The sequence below is a fragment of the Tachypleus tridentatus genome, chromosome 5 (genome assembly GCF_004210375.1).
Source record: "Tachypleus tridentatus isolate NWPU-2018 chromosome 5, ASM421037v1, whole genome shotgun sequence".
NCBI classification, from domain to species: Eukaryota; Metazoa; Arthropoda; class Merostomata; order Xiphosura; family Limulidae; genus Tachypleus; species Tachypleus tridentatus.
Genome location: NC_134829.1, coordinates 51,819,676 through 51,836,308, shown reverse-complemented (window position 1 = coordinate 51,836,308; position 16,633 = coordinate 51,819,676). Strand labels below are relative to the sequence as shown.

Here is a 16,633-nt window from a genome sequence, read left to right as displayed (position 1 = left end):
CACAACGTGGCATGTGCACTCTTGTCACCATATCCATTAATATAAAACTGGCCTTTAGTCTTTATAAAATGACCTGTCTTTGCTGTGTTTTAGTTTTCAAAACTTATTTTTCTTAATACATAGAAATATAAATACAAGAAGTATAGCAAACATTTATCTCTTCTAGGTACAAACTTTGTACTAGTTTGCTGCTTCCTGTAGGTTGCTAAAGCATTTTCAAATTTCAAATATGGAGGATGTGAAACACATTTTTTTTAAAGTTTTATATTTGCATTTTGAAATAACCAAATAATAAGTTACCGTATCAATACCACAGAATTCTACTATGATTTATCAAGCTTAGTAATTTAGCTGTATTTAAGTAACAAAATACAAGATTGAGCTCACTAGAGACTTGCCAGATTGAAATCTTGTATCAAAAGAATGAAATTGATACCCTAATACTTCAAATTAGAAGATATTCTGAACTATTAACTGGTTGTTCACTTGTCACAACCAGAAGTAGGTGTACACAAGGAAGTGTTTCCAAAAAATGGAAAGACTTGGACAGGCGCACTGAGTTTGAGTCAATAAACATGGCAAAATCTCAACAAATAGAAAAGACAGGATGTTCTTATCTTATATTCTAATTTGTCAATATTGACAATTTGTGTTTCTAATTCATATAAAACTACATACTTTGTATTTGAACATCAAAAACATCTAATTTCAACCCTTGCTGCAATCAATAACAAATATAAATACACAAAATTACATACTTTTGTGTTGTTGTTTTTCTAATATTAACTCTTAAATTAAGAAATGAATGTACAATACTAAAATTTGAATTATAATATATAATTTGATACCAAATTTATAAACATAAATCCATAAAATAGTCATTCCATGAATGTTTTGAATGCAAGTCAATAAATACAATAATAGAGCCTCTGATCCATGTTGATATGGTTACAGGACAACATATGAACTATTCTATATTTGTACTTCATATTATTATAATTAGGATTTCTTTAATTTATAAACTGTCAGTTTCCTAGAAAAACATTTTAGTCCTAACACTCTGACATTCCAATTCAATACTCATCACAAAACAGACTGAATATTCCACAGATGCTTACAAATTCTGTCCAGATGTTAGAGTTCTGACACACAGCTGCCACCCATCTTCAGAAGATTTTAACTGTTCAAAGTATTGCAGTGCCTGATAATTAAATAAAAAGGTTATTTGCCTGAAGAAACATTTAACGATATTGACAATACAATATTACAACGTAGATGCATTGTAGATTCAGTATTACACAATGCCTCAAGTATCAAAAAGATGCAAAACAGTAAAAGTTCCAATACTAAAGTAACGTGTAGAAAACAGTAAAAACACTATAGACGTACAACTATGACAGGTTAATAACTACAATTACATTTGCCTCAGTTTTGACCAATCAAGAGACCCTCTAGCACAGAATTCTAGTAGATACAAAAGAATAGTAAAAATGTGCATACTACATCAACAAACCACACTCCCATGGCAACTGAGGTCTCAGATATAGTGAACGTGGCCATGTGCATGACTTATTTTACATTTCATGTCATTTACAGCTCTTTACTATAAACCTTCACATTAAAGAATTTACATAAAGATTAATAACATTATTGCCGTTCTTCAACTTACCGACATAATAAAATACACGTAAACTAATCGTGCAAAGTAATCTAAGAAAACCCTCAACCTACTTCTGTGAATGTTAATATCAATACACTAGTGATACACTCACCCATGAAATTCCTGGTTCAGTACAACTAAATTACGTGCATCATACTGTATCACAACCATGAAATTTACTTAAAATTTTGTTGGAATCTGAGAAGATGTACAAATGTAACAATAACTTGATTAATGTGAAACTAGTAAAACAGTGCTAGAACAGCCCGACTTTGCAAAAATATAATTGTTCATTCTTATTAATGCTTTCAAGGGTGCTCCTCAAAAACCTGGTCCCCCATAATTACAGAAGGAGACATAAATCACTTAAACTGTGAAAAATAGGAACACTGAACACAAATATGTATATGTACAAAACAGTAAAAACCACAACAGTAAAAGCTTGGACATACAACAATAAAACCTGTAGAATTAAGTGACTTATTTTATATATAAGATAAAGATATAAATTGAACAAAGTATCCCATTGTTAACCTGAAGATGACCAAAGAAGGTCAAAATGTTGTTCTCTATGTTATTTTGATAAAAGTTTTAAAACCCATACTAGCTGTCTTGAGATACATTTTTACTTTAAGTGGGTTGCTTGTCATCATGATAATATCCTATTTCATAATTTTTATATTTTTGTTATATAGTGACTTATTTTGTATGTACTGTAAGAGTATGAAAAACCCTTATAGAAAACAGTAAAAAACTAAAGAACTAAAAGAAAGGTTAAAAGTAGTGTTATAATTTTATATTTTTTCACTTCTTTACATATTAGAAATATAAAATATTCATCTTGTTCTGAGTTATTAATTTATATGAAATGGCAAGTTTAATATGATTATCTTATTAAATTAGTGCATACACATACCTTTGTTTGGGCAGATGGATCATGGTGGGAGGTGAACCCTCGGACGGCTTCAAAGTTCATCTTAGCACTTTTTCACTATGTTATTAGCACTTCAGGTTAGTAACAGATATAGCCAGTATTTATACCATTCTATAAACAAACATATTTGGTTAGCAATCATGGTAGGAACAACAAAGAATGCTAGTGTAAACAATTTTAAAAGAAAGAACAACAGTTTTTTGAAAGACAAAACTTAAAGAGACAAAATCCACAAGATAAAAGATAGTGCATACAAAATGTGCCATACATATACCTTATCTTACACTATTTATTGCTCATGGTTTACTTGACTGATTAACTTTAACTACAGATGTACATGTTAAAATTACTTTTCTAACTTCTAACAATTTTTAACACTTAACTCAAATAATCTTTTAACATTCTAATAAAAATCTATTGAAAACATTGTTTTTCATTGTAGTTGAAAATTAAACTAGTTATTCTAATTGCACCTTTCTGGTTTCTTTCCTACATGTTGATGTGGTAAGAAGACTCAAACAGACATTTTACCATAATTATATAAGAAATTAGAATAACCTTTCTGCTTTTAACAGAATAATATCTATTAGGACAAAACTGAGAACTGTTATTTTGTATCAGCTGAATATTTACAAAAAGAAGCGAATTACCATCATAATAAAATAACAAATCCCCTCTAATGCAAGTTGCAGTCCTTTATGTACTTCCAGTAAATAACTTGAACCATTTTATCAATCTAACCAGGTCATTAAATAAGACAAGCATTCTCAACTGAATTAGCAAATAGGGAGAAAAATGTTCCCAAAACTAATCAAGTTCTTTACAAATAAATAAAACAACCACAAAGAGACAATAATATTCAGTTCAGAAAAAAAAAACCCTTTGTCAATAACAACTCTTTTCTTACTACAGTGCCAATTTCCTAATCACATGATCATTTATCCAACAAAATAAGCATCCAATGCAGTAAACTTTTACAACACTTTGTAAGCATCCAATGCAGTAAACTTTTACAACACTTTGTTAAAGGTTACCAGTACACACCAACCAGGTAGGCTGGTTGCAAGTAAAAAGTATACACCCCATAACACAACCCACTTTTAAAATAAAATCTTAAGACATTAATCAAATGATGTCTGAAAACAGATTTCAACAGTTCACAAACAGTAAAAAAAATCAAATAAACAGACCCCGATCTTTCAATTCTCTTTAAAGAAAGAGTTAACAATAGCAACCTTTCAACAACACTCAAGGGTTTCTGTATGTAGATTATCAAAATACGACAATTAAAAACTTCCAAAACTGTTTATTAAGCTTTGTAAAAATTTGTACAATAAATCTGTCATGGCTGCCAGTTTGTACCCTCACAACATTGTGAAACAGCTAAATACTCCTTAATATAACTATTTCTCAACATCTTTTTCCTGCTTTGTTAAACTTCAGTTTTCTTCGTTATACTAGCAAGTCACGCATGTTAGCATAGCAAATTTGACATTTTCTATCAGATAATGATTACTGTTATTCAATAATTCAGGAAAGATCACATGGATGAATGAAAACTTCGAAATACAATTCTTTCAGATAGTTTGGTTGAACAATCCAAAACAAAGGATTTATACCATTTTTTTTTAAATTTATCAATTAACTTTTATGTCTCTCTTTCTGGAATTTCACTTTAAGAATGAGAAAGTAATATATTTATATACTTTATAGCTGCATCAAAAATTAAATGATACTGTCAAATGTAAATAATGTGATGATTGTTAAAACTGAAGTGCTCTTGAAATTATATGTTTAATATCTCTGCATTAATGAAATTAAACTCATATCTATTACAGATGTCCCAGAGCTTTATCAGTCTGAGGCTCCCTTGTGTAAGACTGAACACTGAATATAAGGGACCATAAGGGGCATATCATGTAATGATTACTGAGCAAATACCTTTCTTAGCCTTACAGCTATGGCTCTAAATGTTTTCAACATCTCTATCAATTTTAAAAGAACCCACACAACTTTTGTCAATAAATATTTACATAAATGATAAAGAAAAAACATAACACTGTAAACAACTCACCCAAATTATTGCTGTTTACATTAACTAGATATTGGATGTGAAGAAATAAATCTTACCCTGCCTTATGAAATACATTTTAAATTTCTTTCAACAAGTATTTTCTAAAATATATTTTACATTATTAATTCATAACTTTAATTAGTAATTAATTAATTATTCAGTATATACAATAAATCAGTAGAAATTTAAGATCAGATGTGCAAGTGTCTTAGCAAAAACAAAAATTATTAAGTTATCAAAAATATGAAACATTTCTGAAATACAGTGTGCTGTTATTGTTAATTAAAATTATTTTAATACATCTATTTTGTATGAGCACACATACTCAAGTGTGAAGAACAACATAATTTTTGGAGGAAAATAGAAACTGATATCTGTCATTTTGCTTTGCTTTTTTTTTTTTTTTATAATCCTAAAATATGAACTAAAATTATTTTAAGTCTTTGGGCCACACTCCCAGCATGAAGTACTTTCAGTATACCAGCCAATTATTCCTTTAAAATTGAAGTCCAAACAGATGATTAATATAAACATGTTTATTAACCTACCATGCACTTCCAACTAGTAATTCCTACCTTAAAATTATATTTTAAATATCAAATACACCAATATTGAGAGATGTAAACTGTCTTCACTGTATATTAAAAAAAAAAAAAAGGTACTGCTACTATGTTAGCAAACAGAGTTTAAACAACTGTTTAGTTTGTAGTAAACTCCACAGAACTTTTTGATTAGGAGATCTGAACACTGCAATATATTCAAGATGAACAGTGATGTGCACAGGGGAATGGATGGGCAGGCTTAACCCTCTACTTATGTTGCAAATGCCTTCTCTTTTCTCAATCACAGAAAGCAATGAACTACTACTGAAATATATATCCAACTTCACATCTTTCCTGCTATGGGTTATTAGAGGTTATAAATATCACTTTTAAAATGAATAATACTGAATGAATTTTGCATCTTGCATTAAAAAGTAATATGCTACTGAGTGTTGATACTCATGAATCCACTGTTTAGTTTTGGATTTAAAAGTATTCAAAAGAGAAACTGTTTCTCACCATCTTCCTAACCCACTCCTCCAAGTGCTAGGTATTTTTTGTTTTGTTTTTTGTCAGTGAACATCTATTCAATTTAGATCTTCTGCAAATTACTGAAGACAAAAACTACCCATGTCCTCTACCTGTTATCTCACCTTCCCTTTTCCCTTTTGTTTATTTTATGGTAATATTGATTATCTGTAGTTTACTATTTAACACTGGATTTTATAACTGTACCTAGCTATTATACTTAACATATTGCAAGCACAATATACCGATGTGTAACATCACTTTCTTAATAAGTTTATGGAGAAAGTTGCAAATAATATAAAAATATCTTGCAAGTTGTATTATTTTAAGTACTACTAACTCGTTTTAAGTGTTATCCAAGGAACTGCACAGAATAATGTTTGTGGAGTTCACATTCCCCCCAAGATCTGAAGTAAATTCTAAGAAAGCATACCTTAGATGTAAAACTTATCCTAGTAGTAATACTGTAAAAGTCTCAAGTCAAGTTACTGTTAATGTTGCACACTATAAATAATAAAGTATAATACAGTGTTAAGTTCACGCTAAAGCATTAGGCTACGTGAGAATTTAAGTTTAATTATAGTCGAACACAACATTTTATAACATAATTCAAACGCAGGCGTTTTTAACGCTCGAGACTCCTTAGCGTACCTTTATTAGGGGGAACATCCGTACTGATCAGTTATAGGTAGAGAAATTCGTGTGTTTTTTGGCATTACTTTAGGGGTCATCAATATGATGGGTCTGTAGTTGTGTTGCCCAAATTGCATCAACGTTAAATACGCCACTGACTTCAACCGACAAATCATTAAAATAACCCAACAAATGAACATTTTATAATTTATAATACAACTACAAGCTGTGCCAAATGCAACAAATTATTTTGCTTGGATTGTAAAATAATAAAATTAAAAAGAAAAAAAATATTGTGCTCACACTCACACTGCGTTAGTATCACAGTTTCACCTACAATCACTTCGATCGTACCTATAAATTATAATCTGTACTGATACACAAGACGTATCTGATGCAATAGTTATTTAGCTATACTAATAGCTGTTGTAATGCCAATATAGAGCTGATCAAATACACTTTCAATATTTGCACGGTTTACTGAATATCATACACAACAAGGTGATTTTATCTGATAAATATAATGTCCACGTTTATAATAACAAAGTAACGTGGTGTGCCGTTTTTGTTCTTATATTCTCGAACCAAAGAACAGTTTACAGGAATTTGAAGAGCATGACTAAAAAAAAAAACAAAGAAATGCTTTTACAGCTATTTCATTCTCTTATTTAGATCAATTGTTTTTTGGACATATGAATTCGACAAAAAAATAGCTCCACTTACAAATTATAAACATCCTTTATGAATTTAATTTTAAAGTGAATTGTTTATGAGTGCTAAAAATAACAACAGGCAAAATAACATGACCGTCACCGTCACCTGTTGTACGCATAAAGGTAACAATGATGAACAGTTTACTTCTAAACACTTTTTTTAAACCAACGTATTTCCACAGCGTAGGCGGTTATGGAGACCAGTTCTTTACAGGAGCTTAAACGAAAGTAACTAAAGATTTCCTGAGAATTGAAGGTGTATTTGAATTTTCACTTGTCCCATAGGTGGATGTGAAAGGAGAGCTTTGAAGAATGAAATGTTCCCTTGCTGTCTTTAAATTATGTTATTCACATGAATGGACTTTTAACAAGAATTCCGCTTCTTCCAGAATGAATATGTGTGCCAATGTAAAGAAAGCGAGAGTGCTATCCGCTCTAGCTCTTTTGGTATTCTAGTTTGATTGGTCCGCTCTAAAATGAAAAATTCGTGCAGGATATTTCCAGAGTAGATCTGAATTTACCTAAACAGCTGAGATTTAAGCTAAGAGAATAAACAGACTAAACACGGGATGTAAATGAACACAGATCTTTAATTCTATCTAAAACCATGAAAAAACATCGTGTGTACTTGAAGAGACATTATACAATTGTTTTTATATTGAACCTGTGAATCAACCAAAAAACCTTTGTCCCTTGAGATGTTAATAACCAAGTAGAATTTTATAAAACCTACATTACTTGCAAAAACGAATCACCCCAGCTTTACTCATAAAACATAAGTGTGACAATACGACTATTTCTTTTTGTACAACATACAGAGGATGTAACCTTCTAGATATGACCTACTCAGACAATGAAGACTATCGCTTTTGATTATGTGCGGATTAGAACCAGGGGCGTAGCCAGAAATGGCCATTTGGGGGGGGGGTAGTTTGAGCGGTTGATGCAAGCGCCGCAGGCGCGAAGCCATGCTAGGGGATCCGGGAGCATGTCCTCCCCCGGAAAATTGTTAATAAAAACATAAAAGAAAAGCCTGAATTATACATTCTGAGACCACCTTTTTGGCAAATTTCAGAATGTCACACTGAGGTGTGTGTCTTATTTTTTCAATCATAAATAAATATATAGGCCTATATATATAATATATAACTTAAAGTTATCAGGCCCAACAAAGTAAGCCTACAGTCCTGCCATCAACATATAAAATATATAGTCACTCAGGAGAGTGCAAAATATATGTATAGTGTCCATAATCTGTATTCAAATATCACGGACAGTGAATGTTCAGATTCCCTGGATTTCAAGAATTAACTTCACAAATAAACAGTGGGTGGCACAGTGGCAGGCTGGCAGCACCATGGCATTAACCTAGTACCATTGGCGCCATCTATAGTGAATGATTCACTATAGGCTTGACAAACAGAAGTTGCGATAAACAATCATTCACTATGTCAAGCCTGAAAAAGTAACTAGCCCTGTATGGGTTCTTTAAACCCATTCATGAGGCTGAACCTGATCAATCTGCTGCAGCCAATCAGGTTGAATCAGAATTATCAACTGAATTGTCAGAGTCATCACCATGGCCTTCTACCAGTGCTGCCACTACCACCTCAGGTCCAGTCTGAGACATTGGAAATTTCATTTCTGATGATGTCAGCATTGGTAAACAGGTAAGTCGACTCCTCATTATGTTAATTTTGCATTAAAAATCATACAAACACTCCGCATCGTTGGCTTTCACAATACACCCAAACGAAAGCACGTTTTTGCTCTTTTGGTGGAGAAAAAGCACTTGAATCTAGAAAAAAATTTGAAAGGTATCTGCCCCACCCAGTGGGTTGAGAGGCATGACTCAGTCATTGTCTTTCTAGAATTAATCCATGCAGTTGCATATGCTCTTGAGACCATATCAGGTTGGCAAGACAGAGATATTCTGCCACGCAAACCAATCAATTGTTGTGTTCTATAACACAGCCAGAATTCATCATCACTCTACTTACCATTGTTAAATTGTTTTCCTTTAGTTTACCTCTGTGCATCTTACTGCAGCAACAGAACATTGATTTAGGTGCTGCGATGCATCATGCAGAAATAGTGGAAGATTTAATCCGTTCACTCAGAAATAATACTGTGAATAAATTTAACAACATTTTCTGTGAGGCTCAAACTCTGTGTAGTGAGCTTCAAATTGACATCATAATGCCAAGGCAGGCTAAAAGACAGATGTACCGTGCTTACTCACAAACCACTAGCCCTGAAGAGTACTTTCGAATTGTTGTATTTGTAACATTTGTTGATCACTTTCTATCACAAATATGTGACCATCTGTCCAGTCACAAAACTCTCCTTACAAACTTCATGTGTCTACTACCGTCAGGATCTACTAAAGAACGGTCAAAACCTACAGCATAACAATGTGGTCAAATTAAAGAGTTGGTCAATATATACAAGGCTGACATTGACAGCACTTCACTAGCTGCAGTAGGTAAACTTAAGGTGTGGTACAAATCACTTGCGAACAACAGACCAAAAATGTCATAGATGCATATGTAATGTGCAATGCAGAAATGTTCCCAGTCATTTCTAGACTGTTGAAAGTATTTGCCACATTGTCTGAGTTAACAAGCTCAGTGGAGCGTTCGTTTTCAACTCTCAGAAGACTCAAAACGTATTTGAGAAATACCACCACTGAAGATCGACTGAACGGCCTGGCCTCATTATATATTCACCGTGATATTAACGTTGAACAAAACTGTACTGTAGATGTCCTGGCAAGAACGAACAGGCGTTTGAGCCTTTCATAGATATTCGATTGTATTTCTCTAGTTCTGACAAAACTCGCTGTATTAAAAGAGTGTTCAGTCATAAATTTGCATTTGACCATTTGTTGTGTGTGTGAAATTATCTGCCATGCAATCACGGATCTTTATGAAACTTCACAGGTGGCAACTGAACTTGTCTAAAAAGTTTGGGTCCATGGGGGTGTTTTAACCCCCCCCCTTGGCTACGTCCCTGATTAGAACCTATCTGTTAGAGAATCACTATGAAACAATAGCAACTAGAATGAAACAACTCAACAGTTTTTGGACTCCATATTTACGCAGAAACTGTGGAGAAACAAACTAAAAGAAATTAACAATTTCGAGATTATTATAATGGGGTAATGACACGGCTGACTAGCCATCTATCTATCTATGTATGTGACTGAAATAATGAACACAACAATGACATCTGTTGTGCTGCAATTCAATATTTCAATGCTAGAAGTGGTGTTTGAGGCTTGTGAAATATTTAATTATCTATTAAATGGCACTACAAACAAAAATTCATAAAAAAAGATAGTTCGTAATATTCGAACTACAAAAAATACAAGATCAGCATTGAGCGAGTTTCCAATAAAAATCAGAAGTTTAGAAAGAGTAGATTTAAACGAAAATATAAAAGGAGTGAGCGATGAAATGTACAGCACACGCATGTGTAATAAATAACATCGTTAAGAGAAACTATTATAAATACAGTATCTTCAAAATAATAATAAATAAAAGCACTGAAAATCAGCAATTGATTACATTAATGACAAGAAGGATAAGTTGATGTTTTTATTTGGCGTTGGTTGATCATTAAATGTGGAGAGACTTTCTTCAATAAATAGTTTGTGACCAGTGGTTTCGGAGTCGAGAATTTTAATGTTTTCTAGCAGTATGTAGTTATTACTATTCTCACTATGCAATCGGATACAAGACTCAAGTGGATCACTTGTCGTACATCCACTTCTTGTTGAAGTTCTCAACGCAAAATCCCCTGCTGGTACAGCGGTAAGTCTACGGATTTACAACGCTAAAATCAGGGGTTTGATTCCTCTCAGTGGACTCAGTAGATAGCCAAATATGGCTTTGCTATAAAAAAATACACTCAACGTAAAGTTTTACCAATATATATGTATGTATTGGATCTATTTTATTTGTTTAAAATGTTTTTGTGATAGAGTGTAAGAAATTATGGAGACAGCCATTACGTTGTACGTTTTTTGTTGTTTTCCTAATTTCTGAGTGAAGAAAAATATTATACACTGTTTAGAAAACTTAGAACAAGGTTACGTTTGAAAGCGTCTGGTATGAAACCGTTGAAACGCCTACAAACTTACTAAATATCCTGTACTTGCATTAGGCCCACTAACTAAAAAAGAATTTACTGTTAAAGATTTTTTTCCCTATGTTCAAAAGATATCTAAATTTCCTAATGCAGACTAATTAATCGTGTCCATCTTTGATATTCAGGCTCAGCATTCCACTGATGAAACAGTTAAAAAAATTAGTGAACTGTTATTCCCCACTAAAAATATTCTGCACTCTAACTTTTAAACAACAAAAAAATCAAACAACTTCTTAGATTGTCCCACAAAGACAGTTTGAATGATCACCTTTATGACCACATAGACGGAGTGGCAATGACATCACCTCCAGGTCTGACCCTTGCAAATATTTCTCTCTATTACTACGAACGTCAATGGCCAGATAATTGACCCCATTACAAAAAAAAAAAAAAAACAGTATTATATAAAACACACTTTGATAACATTTTGCTACTCTTTCACAATACTGATGACGCTAAGAAGTATTTATCATATCTCAACTCACAACATCCATGTATAAACGTTCCAAGTAAGATAAAAAAAAACAACATTTTTTGACGTTCAAATAAACAAAAGTTTCTTTGCCACATCTATTCACCACAAGAAAATAACTGGTTAAATACTCCTCTCGACTGCTTCGTAACAGACTACTTTAAATATAACCTGGCACCGCTAGAAACTGAATTTCGATAACCGTGGTGGACAGAGCACAGATAACCTATTGTGTAACTTTGTGTTTGATTCTTAACAAAACCTTCTAAGTCTGCTAAACAGAGCGTATAAGATCTTTACGACCACTTCTGTCTTTAATAAGAAACTTCAAAACTTTACAACATATTACAAAGTAATGGTTATCCCCATTGACAAATAAAACAGATCTTACTAAACAGTCACACACTGTCTCAAAATATCCACTGGTTCTTATCACTTCTTCTATTGGTAAACATAGTTTTAAACTTCAATATCAAATTCAAAAATAATAATTGAAACATATAACCTCCAAATCAAACTACGTTATATATTTACTTCAGCATTTAGGATAAAAGAAAAATTTAAAACCAAAGACGTTCTACCTTCTCTTATGTGCTCGTGGGTTGAATATAAATACACTCGTGGTAGTTGTAAAGCTACGTATGTTGGTAAAACTACAGGTCACCTACATTATATACACAGACACACATGGTAATTTCAGCAAGAAGCAGATGTAAGCTAAGTAATCCACCTGAGTCTTGTATCCTATTACACAATAAAAATAACCACCACCCTGTACCAAGGCCAGATTAAGGGCAACTGATGCCCGAAGCACGGCCCAACAATGGTACCTCGCGAGGTACCTCCATTGCTTAACTGACAAGACATTAAGACTCAATAAGTAGTGAGTGTAAAATAAAAGTTTGAAAACTTATAACCCTTCTTCAGTTTTCTTCCAGGCCAGACCCCACAACGAGATTAAATAAAAACCTTATTTATTTATCAGATTGGGCATGGATCAAAATCAAACAATGACTGAGGTCTTTTATTTAAAAATGATGAGGAAAATCACTTTTTGGATTAATGATAAGTAAAAAGAATTATTTTTACTGTATATTTGTTTTCACTCTGAGTTAACAATTCTCACTTTAAACGTAAAACTCTGTAAGCAAATTTTTTACTTATACCTTAATATTTATTTAAATTGTGAACAGTTTTCTTTTAGATTTTTGAATTGCAAAGTCTTTGATAAAGTTCTGAAAACTAATTTGGCGAAACAAATCTGTTTCTATACTTAGCAAAAACAAGGAAGGCATTCAGCCTGTCTTGTCGCATAGTTGTTCTGTTAGGACTTTTAATATGCTTGAGGTGAGGAAATGAACGTTCATCTGTGCAATCTGTGACAATTAATGTTAAAAATATACGTAATGCAATGTCGACGTTTGGAAATGCACGCTCAAATTTGCATTCTGAAATTATTTTATGAAGTTCAGCATGACTGAATCTGGTTTTTCAGCTTCTGTTGCATTGAAACTGCTGAAGCTTAACAGGGAGATTAGTGTCCAAGTCCTCTGGGTAAACATCAATTAGCTTTTGGGAACATTGAGAGTAACTTTCAGTTTCAGATGAGGTGACGTCATTTGTCACATCACTTACGAGAGAAAACCTGTTTGCTGTTTCTTTCTACACCTCTCCTCTTCTTCTCATCTGGGTTCTAGTTTGTCAACAATTGTGTAGAAGGTGGTGATACGAAATTTATCTCTGACATTCAGATGTACTTCTTGCGCATCTCCGTTATTGAGTACCTTCTTTCTGACACGTCTGCAAGTTTGAGCTGCATTGTAATCAACATCTGGTAGTATTTCCTTAGCAACTGCTTCAAATCTTTTATAATCATCTCTAATGACCTGTACGGATCTGCTCATGTTTTTAAGTTCACATCCTCATTTTGCAGAACTTGCTTTATGAAACTTTTGCAAAATCTCATTCCACATGATCAACATAAAAACAAAGTATAGTTCTTGCATCTTATTTGTAATATTGTCTGCTTCTCTTCCAGTGTCTCCCTTCTGTGACTGGTCTTCAACTAAACATTCTAAAGCTTCCAAAATCTTAAAGAAATACTTCAAAATTGCTGTTGTTGCCATAGCATGTGCCTCCCATCTGGTGTCAAAGATGGATTTTAACACACTTTCATTTCTAAGACAAGCTTTAAGAATTTTCCACCAGCTGGTTGAGGCTGAAAAAAATGTATAGAATAAATGTACTGAAGATAAAAAAATAACTGTCACTTGACAGCAGTCAACAGCACTTTGGCCTACCAGATTTAGTGAATGGGCTACACAGGACACATATATGGAAAACTTATTTTCTTCTAAAATCTTTTGCTGCATCCCCTTATAACGCCCACACATGTCAGCAGCATTGTCGTAAGACTGACCCCTACATTTTGAAAAATTAAGTTTGAACCTTCACGTAAGTACTGTAATACTTGGTTTGCCATTTCCTTATCAGTATGGCTTTTCAGTTCCAAAAAGGTTAAAAAGCATTCAATAGGCTGCCCATCTTTTCAGTATCGAAGTACAACACTTAACTAACCTATATGTAACAGATCACTGGTGTCGAGTCAATTGACAAACTAAAATAACCAGAATAATTTACCTCATCAACAATGAACGCGCGGATCTTCTGAACCATTGGCTCAATGAGTGATTTACGACAAGCAAGAAGGATTTCCTTTTCAAGAATTTCCATATTTCAAAATGTGCCCTGCTAAAAACGGATCAATTTACAAACTCAACTAGCCCTAAAAAATTCCCATACTGCAGTGAACCAAATGTTTCATCTATTCCTCGAAAAGCCAGGCCACGTTCAGCTAACGTACGAATAACAGCTATTACACACTCTATGATATATTCCTAGTAATTACACTTTTCTTTAGTTTGTTTTTCTTACTCTCGTCGCAAGCCTAAACCTTGTCTGCAAGTTAAGTATGTTAACATAGTCTGGGTGAGTTGTGCTTTATTCATGATGATCAATTACAATAGTATTTCATCAGTCACTGAACCCTTCTCTTTAAACAAAACACGAGGAAAACTTGGACAAAAAGTTCATAAACAAAGTAGTAAACTGACCCTGTTGATGGTGAATACAATGACCACTCTCGCTTGTATTGCTCACTATTGGCTTTTTACCCCAAAGAAAAGTTTTTGCGAGCAGCATCTCGTTGGTTTGCCACTATTGAAAGTCCGGAAAGATTTTCCAAACGACCCGTTGTGATGTTGACAGTCAGTGGGGCTACAATCAATCCAATAAGCCAGATCATCAGAAGAAAAATCGAGCCACAACCCTGGATCTTTTACTTTAGTTTCTTCATCTTTTGCAGACTGAAGCATTTTACCATAGTCCAGTAGATTTTCATTTTCAGCAATTATTTCAACTTCAGACTGTCTGTAGAGCAACTTATATCAACATTAACACTAGAGATATCAGGAGAATTTACAGGCAAAGTGAGATCAGTTATGAGACTTGTTCCAGTTAAGCCAGCCTGTGACACTTCAACTCATCATGATGTTCTCACCTCGAAATGGACAAAGTGATACTTGGTTCAACTTCAAATTTGTCAGAGCCATATGCAGTACAAGTGACTTCTGATGGCTGAGATGGATTTTGATTTGGAAGATCACGTTGTTTAAATTGAGTGAAAAAATTAGTCAGCTTTCCAGTCTTGGCCACTAAATTCAAAGTCTTTTTTGGTTCTTTTTTGCCAGCTTTCTCTTTTGTGCACCAGTTAATTGAACACATTTCACCTTGCAGTCTGGAAAATACATAAACAAAAATATAAAAACAAAATAATATGGTTCATATATAGTTATAATGATTATAAAAACACTGAGATTCGTAAAAAAAAAGTTGGTAAAACAGTCAAACATACTAAACTTTAGGTCTACATTTAGATAAAAATTGTCAGAAAATTATCTTAGGACCTAAGTTCATGATCACATAAACATGAATTCATAAATACCTTTATTGATTTGCTGCATTCTGATTGGTTGAAAACCATTCGAGACCAGTCTCGAATCAATTCGTGGCTGGTTTCAATCCATTTTAGAAGAATTAGTTTTCAGTCATTGCAAAAGTTTCATTGAGACTGTTGCAATGGTAACTGTATGCAAGAAGCAATGTCAGTGGTAATATGCAAATCCATTGTGAGCCAAAATGTATTCGAAAACAATTTGTGATCAACAACACATTCTGTAGTAACATATATACACAGTGCTCATTTTGTATTGACACATATACATAACATATAATCAATTGTAAACTGTACTGCACATTGAACTACTAAATACTGGATTAAGCCTAGGCTAGAGTACCTTAATCATAGTCAAATATCTGAAGAATGAGTTGCAACCTCAGTTTTGGCTTGGTGACTTTAGATGAGCCAACAAACCATACATCAACAAAATAGGCATATGTCTGAAACTTCATCTGTATGCCTGGATGTGAAGGCAAATTGCAAACGACGGCCTTAAATTGGGAATAGACTACTCATTATTTCAGGTTACAGTAGCATTTCCAGTGTACTTGCACTAAATTACTTATGAGTATTTAGGCCTAACGTTACTGTCACTCAGTTCTCGGTTAAAAACACTAACGTTAGGCCTAATGCTAGCACATCGCAACTGAGGCAACTAACGTTAAGCCTAGTACTCAGCACAAACCTTACTCACATAAACTTGTACAATTCATGCACTTTTTCAATCCTAAATTGATTTTGTTGATTTGTCGATCCTTTACAGTATATTTTTATGACCACGGTACCACAGTACTGTACTACTACTGGTAGTATAGTGTGTACATAACGTTAAAAATCATGCTGTCGTACATGTCGAACTCTTACGCAATTTGACCTGAAAGGTCGAATTATCTTCTTTATGCTGCTC

The 16,633-nt window shown here is 33.3% G+C and overlaps 1 protein-coding gene across 5 annotated transcripts in view; it reads right to left on the bottom strand.

The window, feature by feature from the left end:
* Window positions 1–6,929, bottom strand: part of LOC143251167 (exportin-T-like) — a 65,534-nt gene extending 58,605 nt beyond the window's left edge. For 2 of the 5 annotated variants that reach the window (XM_076502566.1, XM_076502569.1), the window contains exons 1-3: window positions 6,681–6,819; window positions 2,577–2,705; window positions 1,119–1,201 (exon numbers count right to left, since the gene is read on the bottom strand). In XM_076502566.1, coding sequence (XP_076358681.1) covers window positions 1,119–1,201; window positions 2,577–2,636 — 143 coding nt within the window. In that variant the 5' untranslated portion in view covers window positions 2,637–2,705; window positions 6,681–6,819. Of the gene's footprint in view, window positions 1–1,118; window positions 1,202–2,576; window positions 2,706–6,389; window positions 6,528–6,674 lie in introns of those variants that run through there. The other 3 variants (XM_076502565.1, XM_076502568.1, XM_076502567.1) reach the window with 3 other exon arrangements.
* Window positions 6,930–16,633: the final 9,704 nt, after the last annotated feature.